The sequence below is a fragment of the Anoplophora glabripennis genome, unplaced genomic scaffold, assembly GCF_000390285.2.
Source record: "Anoplophora glabripennis isolate ALB-LARVAE unplaced genomic scaffold, Agla_2.0 scaffold4, whole genome shotgun sequence".
Taxonomy (NCBI): domain Eukaryota; kingdom Metazoa; phylum Arthropoda; class Insecta; order Coleoptera; family Cerambycidae; genus Anoplophora; species Anoplophora glabripennis.
In genome coordinates this window covers 2093169-2112930 of record NW_019416568.1, presented here as the reverse complement: position 1 = coordinate 2112930, position 19762 = coordinate 2093169, and the positions used below count along the sequence as shown (strand labels likewise).

Below are 19762 nucleotides of genomic sequence, written 5' to 3'. Positions count from 1 at the left end.
TGTCGCCATCTAGCGTCGTCGATCGTAAGTTCGATCGGTTGTGACTACAAACGTACGATTTAGAACAACGGTAAAGGCCTATTTATACATATTTATTGCAGATTTCATAACGAGTTACAATTTTCCGTACTTTTTTAACGTTTTTTACATTTTTCACTTAACATTGTGTACAGGGTGTTTAAAAAAAAAGTGCAATGATTCTTTAATTTTCATGTAAAAGTGCCAAATTTGTAGTTTTCCGTTTTCCTATTTTTTTGAAATCACTCTGTACACCATGTTCTTAGTGAAAGTAAAGCGTTAAGTTTCCCCCCTACGACAGCTTCCTAACAGGACGTCTTCTTGATACTGGTGGTGTTGTTCCTCGGTGTTTATCGTCTTTTCGCGCGCGATAGGAATGAATTGGCGACAATTGAAGGAATTTAAATGTTTATCGTAGACGGGCAGGTTGTTCGTTGACCCCCCTTGTAGTTTAACAGGAAACGCGGCTACGAGCGTCGTTTGGTTTCGACCTTGATTCAGGAATGCAGCATTGTTTTATCTTGTTTGTGAACGGTCAACGAGCAAACAGTCCGTTCGTAATAGCTATTTAATTATAGTTATACAGGGTATTTTTAAATGAAGTAGCAAAAATGCTAGAGACACGAAACTTGGTGTGAGCATCCTACTAATAAAGACAACTTTTCAAAATTTTTTCGATCATTGGCGTATTTTTTAAAGGCGTGAAACAGTCGACCCCATTGCGATATTTTATTAGAAATTTTTTATACGAAGCAAATTATTTATTTAAAAATATTTATTGGGAAGACTGATTTATTGCGCAGCTTTTTTGGTGGCAAAGTCTCATACAGTTTATGTATGATAGCATGGTCTTGAGTTACAGAGATTTTCTTTGCTCTGTTCTCGTTACCATTTATCGGGGACCACACGCATGGGGCAAACGTTGGGCGACCCAGGTCTCTGGTGGGCTGCCACAGCCACGTCCCCGAGCCTGCCTTAGGTCACCCATCCAAATTCCAGCCTGCGTCCGTGATGCTTGCCTTGGCAGATCGAAATCCGCCGGCCAAGGCACCCGGCTAGGCGGTCCTCACTGGTACCAGTTTTGCTACTTCATTTAAAAACATCCTGTATATGAATAAGCAACTTTTTAATTGTTTTCGGGTACAAATCATTTTTTTTTCCTAATTAGGTACTCCCGCCTAACTTTTATCGCCTCCACAATCATTTCGCGTATTTATGTTTGTTTTAGAACATACCCTTGTTACACGCATAACTTTTTTTTTGCTCAATATATTTACATATAGCTTTCCTGTCGGTTTAAGTTCAATAAATATTTTTTGTATTTTGGTCCATTATTTTATATAAAATCTCAGAACAGGTACAAAATAATCTATCTGTTAAACCTTTTTCATATTATATCAAATACATTAGTATTTTATCTTTATTAAATATCTCTTTATTTATACAATCCCCTTAACCTAATCACAGAGTCCTCGAGGGGATCGGGACGTCGCACGGCGCCCTTAAGGGGATTCGGCGAGGGACCCGATCTCCTTAACATTAACTCGTTACGTGTAACAGTGATATTTTTATTTCCTAGTAGAATCTTTGAGAAATTAGTGATTTGTTACCGTGTGGCTGGTGTCGAAGTGTACGGAGGTAATACGCCGAGCAGATTAGCCTAGTTACGTCATGGTTCGTTTGGAAGCACTTATCGTGGTCGGGCGGAGAAGTTGAGCGGATGCGTTGTGGATCATTTTTTTCTGTTGACTTTCTATCGGTCGTGAAAGACCGCTTCATTTAGCTCTTTCAGATCCTGTTTCACATTTACCGATTTTTCGTTAGAAAACAAAAAGTTCAATTTGACAATTACAAGGGACTACAGAAGTCTAAAAATATAAATTTTCCAACTAAGCGAAATAAAACCTACAAAGTGTATTATTTCGTTGATGTCACCGCTTTCAACTCGCATAAAACACCGCACTTACTAGCAAAGAGCGACCTACTAACACAGTATACTACAAATCAACAAAGTTATACGTTTTTCTTATAAATTAGTTTCAAAGGTTCAAAGAATTGTGACTGAGCGAGTCGGCCATATTGAAAAGAAGTAGATTAGATTCGGATTCTTCTTTGTTCGTTCAGAGTCTGCGAGTGCCGCGGAACTTTTAAATCTCTTTGAGAAATTGGTTCTTTGCAAATTTTCAAGCAAAATTTCTACTTTCTTTCAAATTAAATCAAAAAGTAATTCACTGATATGCAGAATGCAGCAGTAATTAAATAATTTCATAGTGATTTAACGAACGGCAGAAACTACATATTATGCAGACGTAAAAAACGCTGTTATGTCTAAGGAAGTAGCTAAAATTGTTATCGACACAATCGTTCTGTGATATTGTGAGAAACAACTACTCTGCAGACTAAAACCCTGTACGGCATTGAATTACAACCGCAATATCTGGATCATTTGTCACAAAATTCGTTTATGGTGGTTTTAGTCACGAACGACTTCAAAACGTTTACTAGATATTGTGAGTGTAATTGAATGGTGGTCAGGGCTGTAGTCCGCAGAGTAGTGGTTCCCCGCGATATTATTAGTTAAAAATATTTGGTGTAAAGCTACAGTATCGATAAATTTTATATTACAGCGCAACACAAAAATAAATGAGTACAAAACAAAGATTTCGATACTGATGTTATGAATCGTCTAGCTAGTACACTTTTTATCGTCCACAGCTGTATATATCTGAATAATTAATTTTTTTGAGACGTCATAAAACCTACTTCATATTTTGAGCCTGGCTACAATGTGTCGATTTACAGCTGCTCAGGCCAATGACATCGTAAAAAATTAAGTTCAAATATTCTTTATTAGAGTCGAAGAACATGCGTATTCGAAAACTGTAACTTCAAATTAGAAATTGTAAACCTACTACGATTTTTTAGTTAATTTTTTAAAAATTAACAAGTTTTTTTTTAACTTAAGAGGGCTCTATACCGAATAGACAACCAGCATTACGTTTTTATAGATTTTATTACAGGGTTTGTCTAAATACGAATTAATGCACAAATAACAGACTTTCCACCATTTTAACACAGATTTTTCTATAAAGTGGAGTTAGCTTGAAACTCAAATTACTTTTTGTTATAAAGAAATTTGGAATTTACGATATTCAAAAGTGGCAAATTACAAATTTACAAAGTAATTTGTGTTTCAGACTAACTCCGTTTTGTAGAAAATCTGCATTAGAATGGGGGAAAGTCTGTTATTTGTGCATTAGTTCATATTTAGAGACACTGTGTAATAAAATCTATAAAACTGTATTGCTGGTTGCCTATTTGCTATGGGGCCTCTAAAATATTCGTTATTAGTGGAGTGTTCGAAAACTGTAACTTCAAAATAACAAATTATAAGCCTACTACGATTTTTTAAGTGTCAATTTTTGAAAAATTATATTAACAGTTTTTTTTTTAACTTCAGAGGGCTCTATAGCAAGTAGGCAATCGTCAATACATTTTTATAGATTTTATGACACAGTTTCTCTAAATATGAATTAATGCACAAATAACAGACTTTCCACTATTTTAACACAAATTTTCTATAAAATGGACTTTGTTTGAAACTCGAATAACTTTTTGGTGTAGAGAAATTTGTAATTTACGTAGCAAATTACAAATTTCTTTACAACAAAAAGTAATTTGTGTTTCAAATCGACTCCATTTTATAGAAAATCTGTGTTAGAATGGAGGAAAGTCTGTTATTTGTGCATCAAATTCATATTTAGACAGATTGTGTAATAAAATCTATAAAACTGTATTGCTGGTTGCCTATTTGCTATGAGGCATCTTAAATATTCTTTATTAGTGGCGTATTCGAAAACCGTAACTTCAAAATAACAAATTGTAAGCCTACTACAATGTTTTAAGTGCCAATTTTTGAAAAACTATATTAACAGTGTTTTATGGATATTATCGTTACGCCTTCAAAATGCGACATGTGAATTTTATCAAATTGTTCAATGTTGTTAAAAATCTGTTTCTTGGCTTTTCTGTTTAAGAAATGCAATTATTTTTAATTTTATCACGGACAGTTACATTTTTGTGAAAAATAAGATGTTTTTTACCACATTATGCGGTTCGATGTTGTCAAAAATATTCACGTCACATTTTGGAGCGCAACGACGATATATTCTGCACGATTCGATTCGGCCATTTGAATAACGCCATGCGTTATTTTTATTCTGCACGATTCGATTCGGCCGTTTGAATAACGCTATGCGTTATTTTTATTTTGAAAGGCCAGGTAAGTAATTGCTTTTTCCCTACTCGAATATATTTTTTTTGCGAAAGGTCAAGCGTTTTTATTAAACTATTTCTGTAATCGTACTAAAAAGCATATAAATAAGAAATAAACAAATTTGCACAGTACGTAGTTTTTTAATTTTATTTTTCTTGTAGTAAAAAAAATAATAAATTATTTTAAAACGGTTTTCGAAACTTTTTTTTTCGATTCGAAATAATTAAAAAACTGGGGATCATGAAAGATTTCAGGGAACGGGTTTAAGAAAATTCGATTTCGTTAAAAAAAATTCTAATACTTATAAAAATTGCCTATTCAAGGAAACGATTACATGAAAATGATTGCGATTCATGAGAATGTCGTGGTTTGCGAAATACCAAAACCTTGAAAATTTCCCAATTACACGAATACGCACACTACAAATCTAAACAATAAATATTTACTACACTTTCCAAACAAGTGCAGTCTTAAACGGACCTCAGCTTTAAAACAAATGAAATATTGACAGCGACTTGATTTAAAGCGTGATAATCGTCATTCCGAAGGCACCTTCTCCAACAGGATCAAGACGGCTACCATCTCGGGCCTCTCCTTCGCCCTCTTGTTAACGCACATCCTACCGATCTCCACCAGACCCCTGAAACAGTCGTCGTAACCCTCCACCCTCTTATCCTTCAAATCCAACATGTCCCCCTGGTAGTTCACGACGTGGTCCTTAAGGAACTTGTCCTCCCGCTTGTCGGAGTACGCCGCCAAGGACGTGGCGATCTCGAACAGCACGATGCCGAAACTGTAGGTATCCACCTTGGTCGAGAACTTTTTCGCCCTTAAGAATTCGTCCGGCAGGTACGGGCGGGTGCCGTGGATCCGACTGACCTTGATGTAAGTGTACTGGCTCTGCGGTCCCTCCCTTGCCAGGCCGAAGTCGCCGATTCTCGGTTGGTCGTTGGGGTCGAGTAATATATTCGCGGACTTAATGTCGCCGTGGACCAAGGGCTTGCCGTTTATCATGCTGGTGTGCAGGAACTGCAACCCCCTAGCTGCTCCGATGGCGATGTTCAAACGTGTGGGCCACTTTAGTAGTTTGGCGGGGTCGCGGACTCGCAAACGGTGCTCTAACGAGCCTCCGGCCATGTACTGGTAGATTAGGCAGGGGTGCGGGCCGCCGATGCTGTACCCGTACAGGGGCAGGACGTTATCGTGGCGGTAGGCGTTGAGGCAGTGCAATTCCGTTATCGACTGTTTGATTTGCTCGCTGTGGTTCTCCGGCTTGTCTTCTTTCTGCTCGAGGCGTTTTATGGCCACTTGGGTGCATTTCCATGTTCCTGGACGGAAATTATAATTATAATTTGCAAATTAGCTTTTACGGAATTTTTGGGAATTAATAAGAAATCAAAGACGATGCAAAATAATAAAACTCCAATTTCGATTTAACAAAAGCAATGCTAAAGCTTTTTAAAACTACACGCAACCGGATTTCTGATAAAAAATAATTATTACTACTTTTAAAACAACAAATACCTTTGTACACTGTTCCGAATCCTCCCCTTCCAAGTATAGCACTATTATCCCAGTTGTTGGTGGAATTCTGAAGCTCATCGTACGGTATATGTGGCACGGCACCGGCAGACTCCGCCACACAAGATATATCCGTGGCCGTAAACATCTTGGAAGTGCCCAGTCGCCCCCGAGGAAGAGGCGATTTCGGCTGCAACAGCTGCAGATTAATTATACTCTCGTTATCTTCCCTGCTGATCGGAGTCTGGAACACCACTTGCGGAATGTTAAGTATCTTCTCGGTGTTGCAATCGAAGTTTGCGGGGTGTATTTTGGAGTCCCGTTTGTTGCTCTCTTTCTTGCTGATCTCGAAGTTGCGCAGCAACATATTCAAATTGTCCTCACCGTTCTTAATCAGGGGGTGGTACTTCTCGTCGACGAATTTCTTTATCACAGTCATTGCTTGGTAGTGCTTCATGCGGTACAGCAGCACGAACAGCTCTAACACTGTATGGTTCTGGTGACCCCATATCGTCAACAGTTCACTGGTGGGTGAGTTACCTCTATAGATTTCTTTTCTAATGCTCTCTATGGTGAGCATGTCGTATTTCATGTGACACCCTCCCAATTCTTCCCATTTGTTGTTCTGATCCAAGATGTAACATAGTTCTTTCCTTTCTTCATAAGGCAAATGGTAAATGTACATCTTTTTCGAATGTCGCCTGTGCAAAGGTTCGGAGGAACTGGTAAATTACACATTAAGGATTTGGAAATTCCCAATATTTAAAGACGTCAGAGAAAGCAGGTCAGGTAACATAAACATAACCTAAAATTTGAACTGCAACGTTGGTTGGTTAGAAGTTAGGAGCAGCTTCCTTTTGATTAAATCCGTAAATAACTCATTGGCCATTATTATCACATTCAAGAATACGTGTCCCGACAAGGAATAAAACAAGTAAAAGTACTGTTATTTACAAAATAAAAAAAATTGAAAACAAGGCAACGTAAAATTCTTTAATCTTCCCCACTCCTGTCAAACAAAACATTTTCCTATCTCCGTCTCTCTAACCATAGTATATGTTACAGAAATATTATCTGCGTTCTGTGCTTGCACGAGTTTACTAGTGCGTTCCGATTGTGCTGTTGGTGACTTTTGCTGGGTTCAAAAATAACACTGGTACCAGTTTCGCGCTCAGTTTTAAATATTTAATTGTAGAAAGTTACTAGATAATACTGAATTAGCAAGATAAAATATACTGTATGCGAAATTTGTATTATTATGATTTCAATAAAGTAATTCAAGAAAAATTAAGACAGTTTTTGAGGTAAATAATAGGTACAATCATTATATTCCAGTACTAAAATAGTACCCACCATTAAAGCAGTTTCTACTACTTCTTAATCTGATAAAATATGTGTAATTACTCTTTTCGCTTAGTGTTTCGATATGTTCATAATAATTTTAATACGCATTTTATTCTCATGAGTTGGGATGTAAATATATTAATTGTAATTAATATTTTGTTAAGAATAACGTTGCCAAAATCCGCTCAACTTCTTCAACCCAATTTTAATACTCTCATTTACCCTTTCTTCGAAAAATACTTCTCTCTACCACAAAACCGCAGTAAGAAGCGTCATCCCTCGCAGAACTTGAAGTCCTACTTATTGATCTTATATACACTACTTTATTTACAGATACAGATGGGCCTGGGATAAAGTGAAATAGTGTTTACCCTAGAAAATGGTATGTACATTAGAGCATGATTGTACGGAGCAATTTTCATCAAGATCAGTCTGTAGGAATGTAATCCTTATTACTATGTTTAAGGAACAAGCAGATCTGCTTGAAGGAGGGGCGGTCGTTGTCGTCGCGACGCCAGCAGGAGCACATCAGTTCGTAGATGTCCGTCGTGCACATCGTCGGCTTGTTCAGGAGAACCTAAAATTTGTCAAGGTGTTAGTTACTTATACGAGGTGCCCCAAAAAGAACTGAATCCTATCAAAATAGCCTCAGATGGAAGTTGTAGGGCATCAAGAACCCCATATGTCGGCAGTCTTGGATTTGATGTCGATTTTAAGTTTCAAGATCAATTTTTACGTTCGAATTTTGGATCAGAAAATTCTATTTCATTTTTGATATCCTACAGCACTTATTTTTAACTTTTTTGATAGGATTTTTTGAACAGAGTACACAAAAATAAGTATAAGAAAAACCAACTAAAAATGTTACTCAAAACAAGAAAATACAATTTAGGATTTATCATCGAACAAACTATTTTACGTACCTGTAGTTCCCCGCCATAATACATGTGCTCCGCGTTTTGAATAACTTTTTCGTTGGATAGATTGCTAAACGGCCTTTCGCAGCAAAACGACAGTATTTCCCACATGGTAACCGCGAAGGCCCAAACAGTGCTAGCGCAGGAGTAGCGGTCCTGAAATTGAGAAAACAAAAAACGTAATTTGTCAAAAAATGACACAACGTATTAGAAGAAATAAAAATGAGGGTTTCGTCCTTACCAGCAGAATGCTCTCCCAAGGCAACCACCTTATGGGAGCAGGAGGTCGACCGCCGATTTCAGCGTAATCTTTCCTGTATTGCGGCTTACACATCGCTACGTCCGCTATTTTTATTATATACCCTCGACCAACTAGACAGTTCCTGAAAGCAGAGAAGATTTGTTTCAGTTTGAAACTTTATCGGCCCGATATTTGAAAAACTAAGAGACATGCCAGTGCGTATCATAAGCGTACAAGAAAAAATATTTTCTAAAATCATTAACTACAGTACCTAGGTATAGAAAAATTTTCCTTATGAACTTCATTATTTATCACTTAAGTAGTTACCTGGCCGCCAGGTCCTTGTGGACGACATGTTTCGACTCCAAGTACTTCATCCCGGAGGCGATCTGCGTTGCCATAAAGATGAGGCTGCCGACGCTGCAAGTAAATTATTTTTCGTCACTTTTCGAAAGCATCACAAATATAATCGTTAAATTATTTATCAAAAGTTTACAGCTGCTTCTAGTAGTTCTTGTTCCTAAATTTTATAAAGCTAATATCGAATTACTTCTGCTATCTACGGATACAACTTTTGACGAGGTTCTGGCCATTTTTCAGACATCTCGGAGGAAACATAATGGTCTATAACGCGCAGTAATAAAGGTATGTCTGCCGACATAAAAAGTGATTTATTATACGTTTTTTGACATTTTCTATATCAATAATAGCAAATTATAGCATGTTCACATTTAAACCGGGGGAAACTTGATAGCGGGTTTTCCGAGGTAGAGGCAATTTTTTATTTCTGAAGGCGAGTAGAATGTCTACAGGGTGCTTATCTGGCAATTTCTTTATAGACTAGGCGATATCTGTTTTGGTTTGGGTGAATCGTATACCCACGGAGATTTTTGGCTTTTTGGCTTTAAAACATCACTAGACATGAACATTTTTCTATGCGCATAAAAAAAACGTGGATTTAACTTTTGGCGGTACGATATTTTTAAAAAATCGAAAATTGTCTTGCTATTTATTTATGTATCTTTTCAAGAGTTGATTTTAGGCGAAAATGGAAGAGGGAAAAAAATGTTTGTAATTAAATTTTACAAGATATGACTAGTTACAAATCGAATGAATCATGATGGTTATTGTAAAAATCGAAAAAATCGTCAAAAACGGGGTTAAAAAACATTACATTTTAGGGAATTTTTTGGGGGTTTTTAAGTTAAGTATAGGACCTTCATACTTGGCTCAAGAAAAGTTCATGTTATGTAGAATCTTCGCACCAAATTTCATCAAAATCGGTGCCATAGATTTTGCATAATAATTTTGCCATTCAAATTTTGAAAAAAAGGCAAATTTTCAAAATTTTGCACAGCAAAAACTAAGGCCCTTTGATACTTGAAAACGCTTTTTGAAAAATTCGAATCCGTCAATTAGGAGACCTCTGGCGCTTGTATAAACATTGGTCGGATTTTTGTACTTATAAACAATTAGGATAACTTTGTGAATATTCAATCAAATCAAATTTTTTAAAGCAGGTTTTAAAAGTTATTGGAAAGACGCTTCTTTTAAAATAAAACAGATCGATTGGTCAATTAATTACGTAGTTATGGCCGATCAAAGTTAACCGTCATTCATTTACATTAAATGTACTGGGACATCCGGGCTAATTTTTCGAAAAATACCTTTGGTATTCCGAGTGCTTATCAGGTTTAAGTTTGCAATACTTTTCTTCATTGGCAACCTACTTTAAAACGTGTTTAAAGTTATTTATGCAAGCGAGAAATTCAAGAAAATCGCAGCTTCTAGAGGTTCGATTTTAATGATTTTTTTTTAAATCGAAATCTCGCTATTTAAAAAAACAATTAGCGTATTTTCAAATGCCTATCGTTAATAATTATTGGTCTTTCAACAGTCCGATAATTATTTATCTTTAAACTTCCTTTAATTATCAACTTTATTTTTTTTATTGTATCAAAGGTAAGTGTATAAACTTATATACTGTTTATCAAAGACCAAAAACAAATTTATTTAAATATTCTAAAATTGTTTAAACAACAATTATTTTCAAAATATGTATGTCGAAAGTTAGTAATTAATTAATTATTAATTTAATCATCATTTCTTTTGTGATTAAAGTATAATTCAAATATTATTTATTACAAAAATACCAAATTATAGTACAAAAATTCGACCAATGTTTAAACAAGCGCCAGAGCTCTCCTAATTGACGGATTCGAATTTTTCAAAAACGGTTTGAAAGCTTGAGAGCCCTTCTATATGTGATTAAATTTTCAAATATCTAAGGGCCTTGGTTTTTGCTGTACAAAATTTTGAAAATTTGCAAATTTTATTTCAAAATCTGGATTGCAAAATTATTATGCAAAATCTCTAACCGATTTTGATGAAATTTGGTGTGATGATTCTACATAACATGAACTTTTCTTGAGCCAAGTATGAAGGTCCTATACCCAACTTAAAGACCCCAAAAAAATTCCGTAAAGAGTAATGTTTTTTAACTCAATTTTTGACAATTTTTTCGATTTTTACAATAATAATTATGATTCATTCGATTTGTAACTAGTCATATTTTGTAAAATGAAATTACAAACATTTTTTTGCTCTTCCATTTTCGCCTAAAATCAACTCTTGAAAAGATACATAATTAAATAGGAAGAAAAATATGACATTTTTCGAATTTTTTTAACATATTGTGCCGCCAAAAGTTAAGCCCACGTTTTTTTTATGCGCATAGAAAAATTTTCATTTCTAGTGATATTTTAAAGCCAAAAATCTCCGTGGATATACGAATCACCCAAATATGAACTCTTTGAAACAGATACCGTCTGGACTATTATATTATTGGCGAAACCATAATAAACAAAAATCACTTTTTTTAACATTTTCTATCTCTGTCTCAGTTTAATTAAATATTTTATATATATAAATGTATTATAATTAGAGGTAGTTCTCGTAACTATATCACACCACAATTACCCATTACAAGCCCCCCCCCACCCCCGCAATTAAACCTGTTATTGTTTAAGATTGCGAACGGTATTTAATTGAGTCAGATCCACACGGATAGGACGATCGCGCCAAATTAGAACCAATTAGTTTGCTTTCGTTAATGTTTTTGTATCCCACCGAAAGAGGAGACAAAGAACAGTCGATACTGAAAAGGCTTTAATTGGGTTGTGTCGCTGAGGCAATCGGACAAAGGGGGGAATTAGAGTGAGGCGTTTCGGATATAGTTCTCTCATAATTTCGTTAGGCCCTAGGAGGGGTTGTTAGTAAAATAAAACCCGTAAAATATCGGTCAGAGAAAAAGTCGACATAGTTTTCTTCAAAGAAGTCAGATACCAGACATCGAAGCCAATGTAGAGTTATTTGGATAAGGTACCAAAAAATGCAATGAAATAAAAAAATTGTACGTGAGGACCCCTTTGGAAGCGTCCCCCATGAATATCAGTTGCTTATATTTTTCTGTACAGCACCGCATGCAATTATTATGTCAAAATATTCTCCAGAAGTAAAAGTTGCTATGGTTACACTTTTGCATCGTTCGTACTAGCTAGACGAGTAGCTAAACCAACTATTCCCAATTTGACCTCTGATTTCTATGCAAAAAAGCCTTCGGCAGAGCCCCATTTAGAGTATTTATAAAATTAAAGCTAAAAAACAAACCAAAACCCACCTCAAAGGCTGGTCTGCCTTGGGGTGCACAGTACCATTCCTATTGACTAAGAACTGTAGGTATTGCGCCAAATCTCCCATCTCCCCGTATTCGATGACGGTCCAAGGGGGCTGCTCGGCTGTGCACACCCCCAGGACCTTGCAGATGTTAGGATCCGACAGACCGGCTAGGAAACGAACTTCTCTCAGAGACTCCATCGATCCGGCGGCCGTCTCGGTTTTGGTCCTCTCTGGAGGTGACGTCCGAACCGCCACCAGGCGGCAGACTCCCGGTATGATGTCGTCCAGACCTTCTGTTTCGTATAAGGTTATCTGGAAATGAGTATTGACAACAGTTCTTCATAGTTTGCGTCTTCTAGTGCAACCTTTAGGTGTTCAAATCAACAGAAAAGTACGTAAGGCGTTTTAAGATAAAATAATTTGTTCGAAAAATTATTGTAAAGGAACAATTGGAAGCTGTTTGTACCGGGAAATATTTTACAGTGCAGTACCTATCCGATTAAGAAGGAAAAACTGTGTTTGTTTTATTTATGACCCTACTGGGACATAATCCCCGTCGCTCAGAACCTTTTGCATTACTGAATGTCAACGACGACGAAGACGATGATGTAAATTTTAAAGGTTCTGCATTATTATGGATACCTGTGCATTGTGCCTGTCTGCAGACGGTTAACTAACAGCGTCAAAGTAAAAAAGGGGCACCTCGAGACTCACCTCCCCCGCATGGCACGCGCCGATCTTCTCCAGGGGCCTAAGGGAGTAGCGTGGAATGGGCACCAGCTCCGGTTCTCTGCAGCAGTAGGCATGGCCCATGCTGGGCGCTATGTTCCAGCACACCACCGGGGGTGGGATCTGCAATGGTAATTTATTAGTTCGGTGGGAACGGGACGATTTATGGGCAGCGAATATTGTGATTATGAGAAGCGAGCGCTGACTACAGTCTTACTGAATAATCATTCTCGGTTTCTGCGCTTTAATATTTGCAGGAGATGTATTGCGGCCGCGAAAGTTGGTTTAATATTTTCAACGTTTGAGTTGGGGAGTTTGGCAAACTATGCAACGGGGTCGTCGGAATATAACAACCCTTTCGATCTAGCGTATTACGCAATTAAAATAAGTGACTGTGTTAACAATTTTCACGTGTGTGTTTATTTCCGCAAATTATTTTGGCAGCAGCAACGTCCCAATGACGAACCGCTTCAGGCAATCGATGTAAAATATACATCAACATTAAAAATCATAAAAAAACGTATGTAAAAAATTAGGATACCGCTTCAGCGAACGCCCACGCGTTTTCCAACACGTAAAATTCCGCGAAGAACTTCCTTTTAAATATATTATAGGTATCTTTTGACGTAGGCAGACCCCTCGCATCTGTCGGAAATAATTCAAATTATCTCTCACATCGGTTCTGGTACGGGAAACAATTGAAACTGACATGTTTCAATTTAAACGCACTTCTTATCTGTTTTTAAGAAAATTTCGGATGCTTCTACGCTGCCTGGGAAGAAAGAGAAGTGAAATGCTAAGCGCCTACTTAAAATTTCGACTTTAAATTAATTGCTTTCAAAAACACTCAGTTCGCTTATTTTTGATCTACATTGACTTCATGAAGAGTGAATTATAAACGGTAATACCTACAGACTACAATTTTGTAAATACATGCTCGAAATAAGCGGAATAGCAAGCTCAAGCGCTTTACTTGTGTTAATAATTATCTCGATTTGTAATTGCCGAGTGAAAACCGTTCGAGAATAAGCTCTGTAAAGGTTTTTTTGGAGTATCTAATACGCTTTTGAAAGAAAATGTCACAAAGGTTTATATATACGTTATACATTACCCTGTGTTTCTCTCTGGGCGCCGTATGATATCGCTTCCGATTGGGCGGGTCCGTAGCCACTTTGGGAAAATGATTTCCCAAATTAATCATCTTCGAACTGGGGCTCAGCGAAGGCGTACTTTGCAGGCTCCTGTAAAAGGGAAAGGGGTTGATGTTTACGTCTCTATTAAGTTTAAGGAGCACATAAATTTGACTCGATTTCGTTTCCAATAAAAACCAAATTTCTTCTTACCTATAATGCAGAGGTGACGACCCACTGAGACTCTCCTGATGTATGCTGTGTTCCTCATCGTCCGGCAACGGCGGTACTTCCGGTGGCTCTTCCGGCTCGTCCATAGCAGCAGAGCATCGCAGAGTGGCATAATTTGGAGCGTAGTATCCCGTCACCAGGGGTGATCGGTAGTGCTCGTACGACGTAGACGATCTGTCACCAGACGTAGGCTCTTGTTGACTCACCGGGGTGATGGGTCTGCTGGCAGCAGCAGGAGCAGCAGCGGTGCTGCTGGAGAGGTTCATCAGGAGGTCCTGCGAGAGAAATCGAGGGTATAGAAGGGACCAAATTGTAGTTTTACAAGTTTACCTTCATATTTATCGTAACTCCAAATGGATTTCTGAGGATAGTGGGGGAGCCTTGCAATTTGTGCCTTTTATTTAGGATAAGTATAATGACAAATACTATCAGCAGCAGCAGCATTATGGCAGTTAACACGCCTATTATTACTTCCATGTATGTGTCTCCGTCTTTCCGGGCAGCAACTAAAAAATCATTGAGAATTGTCCTATAATCATGTACAAGATGCAAATAATTGTTTCTTCCATAACTTATTTAGGGCGTTAGTAGAAAGAAGCATTAGTTCCATGCTTTTTAAGATCGGGAACGCCTATCGCGATGTGCCGGATATTCAAAAATAAGCCTACTAGATCGATGCACCCTTACTTACTTGTCTCGAACGCTTCCAGGGCCTTATCACCGCTCGAGCTGATGATGAACTCTTTCTCTTCCACGTCGAGGGCCTCCTCCTCGGTGATGTTGAGAGAGACAGGCTCTGGAACGTAACGGAATCCGTCGGTAAGTCACACGCCACTTCTGGAGATCGCTGAAAATGATACGACACGTTGTGCCACGCACAGTATATTTTACACGCTCTGCCGCGCGAAGAGAACAGTGGCAAGTGACGTACGGTTGACTTATTTTGTGTATAATTGCCGGTCTTTGAGGCAGAACGGAATTATTTTCCGCCTTGTTGATGAAATGAAACATTTCCTCGTTCGAGACTGTTACCGAGGTTTTATAATTTGTCATATTTAAAAAAAAAGTGTTAATTGGGTGAACTTTTATGTTATAAAATGAATTCATTTAATTTCATTTGTTAGTTATTCTATTATTACTCTTTTTTTAAACACATCTTTCGTCGTCCAACAAAATTTAATTTTCTTTTAAGAATATTACTTTCCTTCTCCAAAATGTTGGCCGAAACCATTGAATATATGACCAAGAGTTACGTGATCATAAATTTTAACAACAACATGCCTATAAAAATTGAAGACCTAAAATTAAACCCTGAGGTATACCTGAATATATTTTGAAATGCATTTCAAGGAAAAAATACAGGGTGAGTCTTGATATAAAAAAATACCACTTTATTTTTCGACAGGGAATCACCCCCTGAATTTTTTCGCACTTATTTATTTACACCCTGTATATTTTCATTTTATTCGCCTTTATTTTCGTGAATTACTTTTTTAACTTAAAACTAATCCACCATAAAGTTTAATAAAACAAAAATACTCAAGTATAAAAACTGTTAAAAAAATAATTGTACGATTCTAAATTATGTGATCAGTCAGTGGCGTAGAACAATTGAATTTTCAGAAAAATGGCAATATATATATATACACATACATTTCTTCAAAAACACTGCGCCCTGCATGGCTTTCATCCTGCTATCCCCCTCCCCCACCTCGCCCACCCCGTAAATTCCATTTAAATTTAAAATTTATCTCCCCCGGCAAATTTATTGGGGCGTAGATCATGCGAGCAACTAAAAAATTATCTGGAATAACCTGGGCTCCAATATTTTTGTTACCGTGTTGTTGCAGTGTAACATATAACCCGCCCCAGCGAAAGATAATAGAGTGTCTCTAGGACGCCAGCCTCGCAGGGGCCGTTATTCTCGTTTTACCTTTCTCTGTCGCGCGTTTTGTTTAGTTACCGAATGTTTGCGCGATTATCGAACGTAACTGCAGTTTCCAAGCTAAAATGTTGTTTTCCACGAATTTTTTTCTTGTCTACTGACCTAAATGAGGGCAAGAAACTCGGCTTACCGGAGTCGAAGACCACTTCGCTGAGCATGACCCAGCGGTCGGCGAAAAACAGCCGCAGCTTGATGAACCGGGCGAGCTTCTGGTGGAGATTGATGGATACGTTCCTGGCGTTTTCCAGAACCCTGTCGGGGATGTAGGCGTATGAGAGGGTGGGGCCGTTGTAGAAGCGCCCGCCGATGCTGAACACCACCTTAGCTTTGGAAAACACCTGCAAGGAATTGCAGATTGTTTGAACAACGGTTGGTTAAAATAATTTTTTAAATGTTTTGACGAGAAGTATAATACAAATCAGTAGGGGCTTTGTGCTTGCGTAGTGCTATGAGGGAAACTAGCCTTAATATCGTTCGAAAAATTTCCTATTTAAAATTTAACGCCGGGTACTTTTAGTTTAAGTAGAAATACATTAATAATAAAAAAGATTACGGCGGGAGATCGGATATGCATTAAACAGCTACAGCACATCTCTTTCCACCTTTTTATTCCTGTTTCGAAAACATTTCCGCGTGCGGAGAAAGAAAACTATTTCGTCCGCTGGTGAATTTACCGACTTTTAGTTTTAGTTTAAATTAAATTTTCAACGCCGCCAGAACCAAGACCAAACGAAAGAATACGTTTTAACGTCTCCGGCATCGGCGAATGGTTGTTTTATTAACTCGTTTTAAATTCCCTCAAAGGACATGTGTATTATGCATAGCGGGGGAAAGGCAAGTTCTGTCGGTTCTTAAAACTACTGGAGATAGTAAGGGGTTGCGGAAGTTTTATTTTTCGTGTCTTGTTCGTTTTGCAGCGTTGGCGGCGTAGAAAAATACCGCTGGAAGTGGATCTCCCGCGTTTCCGTCTGTATTTGCTTTAGTAATTGGAGTTTTGATCGGGTACATACCAATAACTACATGTAAGTTAACAATAATTCTTGTAACTGTGTAGTGGTCTTTTACTTTAATTGAAATCGTGGTCCAATTAAATCGTCTAATATTAAGAGGATACTCTATTTTTTTTTTTAACAAAAATGTTCTAAATTGTTATATTTATTTACTTCTTTAGTTCGTCTCTCAATTAATCTAATAAAAACACTTTAAGAGACTTCAAAGTAGCTTCAAACTACATAGAAATTCGTCAAATTAGTTTTTGTAATCCTTCAAGATATGGAAAATACTCTAATGTATACAAAAACACACCGTAATAGCTTCAGAAATATAGCGAGTATATCAAAACGTCAAAAACATCAAAAGCGTTGAAATACATACAAATACTATTAGAAATACATAAAAAAACTAGTAAATATGTCTAAATATCTTGAAAATTTACAAACATTTCGAATTTTATAGAAATACTTGGCAATGACTTGAAAACTCTGAAAATACAAAAAATAAAAAATACCTCGAAATACATCGAAAAATTTCTGAATAAAATGCCAAATATTTTGAGACTTTAAAATAATTTCAGTTTAAAGAATTTGTGTAAGTTCCAAAATACTTTGATGTACACACAAAATCTTCGACAACCTATTGTTAATATTGCCTAAAAGTGTTGAAATACGTGGAAATAATAGTGATTTCACGGTACTTGCTCATATTTAAAGTACCTACCTAAAGTTTTTCGGATTGTTATGTCGTAGCTAGTGTATCTTTGCCCTCGGATGTCTCGCCAGTTAGAGAATTACTTTGTACTTCCTTAATCCTAGCCACAGAACCTAGCCCGAGTACAACAGGGGAGAAATTCATCGAGATACTTCTAAAATTTGAACGTACCTCCAAATACGCAGGAAATATAACAGTAAAATCCTTTGAAAAACTTCAAAGCACATTAAAGCATCTCAAAATATTTTAAACCATCTCGACACCTTCAAATTATTTTCAAAAATTTTTTTAAAAACTCTCCAACCATCGACCTATGGACTTTTCACGATTTATCGACCTTGGAATTTGACATTTGAAAGAGTTTTCATGTGTCTTTGACTTATTCGCTTCTTGTGAGACGTCGATACCAAACGATTCCTTGGAAATCCACCTGCTTAACTACCCACCTTGCGCTGATCAGAAAATCATCAATATGGGATTACGAAAACCATCCCGGGCCCGTTTTCTGATTAAATTCTTTTCATGTTCGTCCCCCCCCCCCCACAGACCGGTCACTTTATTAATCCCCCTTCATTAAAAACTCGGCGTATTAAAAAAGTCCGTCAGGTAGTTCGCATTCACCGCGGGTTTTTTTATGAAATTGTAATGAAAAGCTCGAAGTTTTTGTATAAATTTAGAGTTTGGAGAAGTATCGGGAATCGTGGGGATCGATACCCACCGCGGTTTCTAAATTTTTAATGTTCTCGCTGCTCCAATTCGGGAACATAAACATCATTTAAAAAATTAGACGGCAATTTGTTTGCTCAAGCGGATATCGATCGGGTAGTTACGCTGTCTGGGTGGTCTAATTAAAACGGAACTGTTATTACACTTGTTTTTAATCGGCGGTAGAAAAAAAAATGCCTACTGATAGCACCGTAACCGTAAGAAAGTTTTCTGTAGTTGTAGTCGCAGATACAGCGTCGTCCGCGTCAGTGGTTCCAAAAATGTTTCTTCGTATTATTGTACCAAGTCAATAGGTAACAAATTTTTTCATCCTCAACACATCATAAATTTAATGCAAGTAGAATATTTACCTGCACGTTTCTGCTAAAAAAATTGTTGGTATACAGGTAGACAGCGCTGAAGTTCCTCACTTGATCGAATTCAAACACCAATTCCACGAAGCCCTCGGAAAAAGTGTCGTTTTTCCATGACACCCATCCATTACCTGAAACAGTGAACATTTTTTGTCAGTTCGGTTGGAAATAAAATAATAACGTGGGTAAACTCAAAATAGTTCACAGTCCATCTACCTTTTCCGTATCCAATGTCCAGCCTAAAGTTATCCAAACCCACCTCCCCATCCACCAGCCTGCCCAGGCCGAGGGATAGCTGTCCATCGGATTTGACGCCGTCGTAGGAGCTGTCGTAGAGACCCTGAGAGGGTTCTGAGCCCTGGGGGGCGCTGTATGATACCACACCACCTGTAACAGACGTTTCAGTAAAGCTTTCAATAAATAAACATGAGTTTGACGGCGCGAGAAAAATTGTTATTCCGAGTGGAGCTTGAATTTAAATTTTTTCATGGAAATTTACTGAAACAATAGATAAATAAAGATAGGTTATAGTTGGAACAAGACAATTTTATTTAATTACACCTAACCCCTTCAACTACTCCACTGAGGCTTAGGGATTTTTAATTAATAGTCCCAACAACGTAATGTTGGTTGCCTATGCTCGACGGTAACTTGGCTTGTGATCATTTATGTTTAACGTGAAAGATATTTTATTTTATAACTTTCCCCAGATATTTATGGGCGGGTCCATCGTGACGAACCGCCCCTGCTCTCCGCACCTGGCCGAGGAAAAAATTCCCTCTTAATTAGCGTAGAGCGCGAAGCTGGGCCGTTTCGAAAACAATTTATTGCATTAATAAGCCCGTCCTGGGAATACACGAATTTGCAAATCAGGATCCCCCTCGGCGCCGCCATTTCCATTTATTATATTTTAAGGGAAAAAAAGCGCTCCGACGGACGCGCAATT

The 19762-nt window shown here is 37.5% G+C and overlaps 2 protein-coding genes across 2 annotated transcripts in view; both read right to left on the bottom strand.

Annotated features, from left to right (window-relative positions):
- Positions 1 to 4563: 4563 nt before the first annotated feature.
- Positions 4564 to 6801, bottom strand: LOC108917478 (serine/threonine-protein kinase pelle-like). The gene is made up of 2 exons (XM_018724098.1): positions 5819 to 6801; positions 4564 to 5622 (listed from the first exon to the last, which is right to left on the bottom strand). Exons 1-2 carry the CDS (start codon positions 6498 to 6500, stop codon positions 4832 to 4834), a joined length of 1473 nt encoding a protein of 490 aa, XP_018579614.1. The 5' UTR covers positions 6501 to 6801; the 3' UTR covers positions 4564 to 4831.
- Positions 6802 to 7548: 747 nt separating this feature from the next.
- Positions 7549 to 19762, bottom strand: part of LOC108917477 (discoidin domain-containing receptor 2-like) — a 109910-nt gene continuing 97696 nt past the window's right edge. The window contains exons 6-18 of the mRNA XM_018724097.2: positions 19033 to 19203; positions 18814 to 18947; positions 16161 to 16368; positions 14777 to 14881; positions 14416 to 14591; positions 14068 to 14360; positions 13836 to 13965; positions 12710 to 12847; positions 11997 to 12307; positions 8645 to 8737; positions 8318 to 8459; positions 8083 to 8232; positions 7549 to 7736 (exon numbers count right to left, since the gene is read on the bottom strand). Coding sequence (XP_018579613.1) covers positions 7587 to 7736; positions 8083 to 8232; positions 8318 to 8459; positions 8645 to 8737; positions 11997 to 12307; positions 12710 to 12847; positions 13836 to 13965; positions 14068 to 14360; positions 14416 to 14591; positions 14777 to 14881; positions 16161 to 16368; positions 18814 to 18947; positions 19033 to 19203 — 2201 coding nt within the window. The 3' untranslated portion in view covers positions 7549 to 7586. The remainder of the gene's footprint in view (positions 7737 to 8082; positions 8233 to 8317; positions 8460 to 8644; positions 8738 to 11996; positions 12308 to 12709; positions 12848 to 13835; positions 13966 to 14067; positions 14361 to 14415; positions 14592 to 14776; positions 14882 to 16160; positions 16369 to 18813; positions 18948 to 19032; positions 19204 to 19762) is intronic.

What these genes read in the sequence shown, in the direction of transcription:
- LOC108917478 (XM_018724098.1), bottom strand. Translation starts at nt 6,500, where the DNA reads ATGTACATTTACCATTTGCCTTATGAAGAAAGGAAAGAACTATGTTAC. An exon ending in ATTCGGAACAGTGTACAAAG is followed by an intron (nt 5,623 to 5,818) that starts GTATTTGTTGTT and finishes ATTTCCGTCCAG; the next exon opens with GAACATGGAAATGCACCCAA.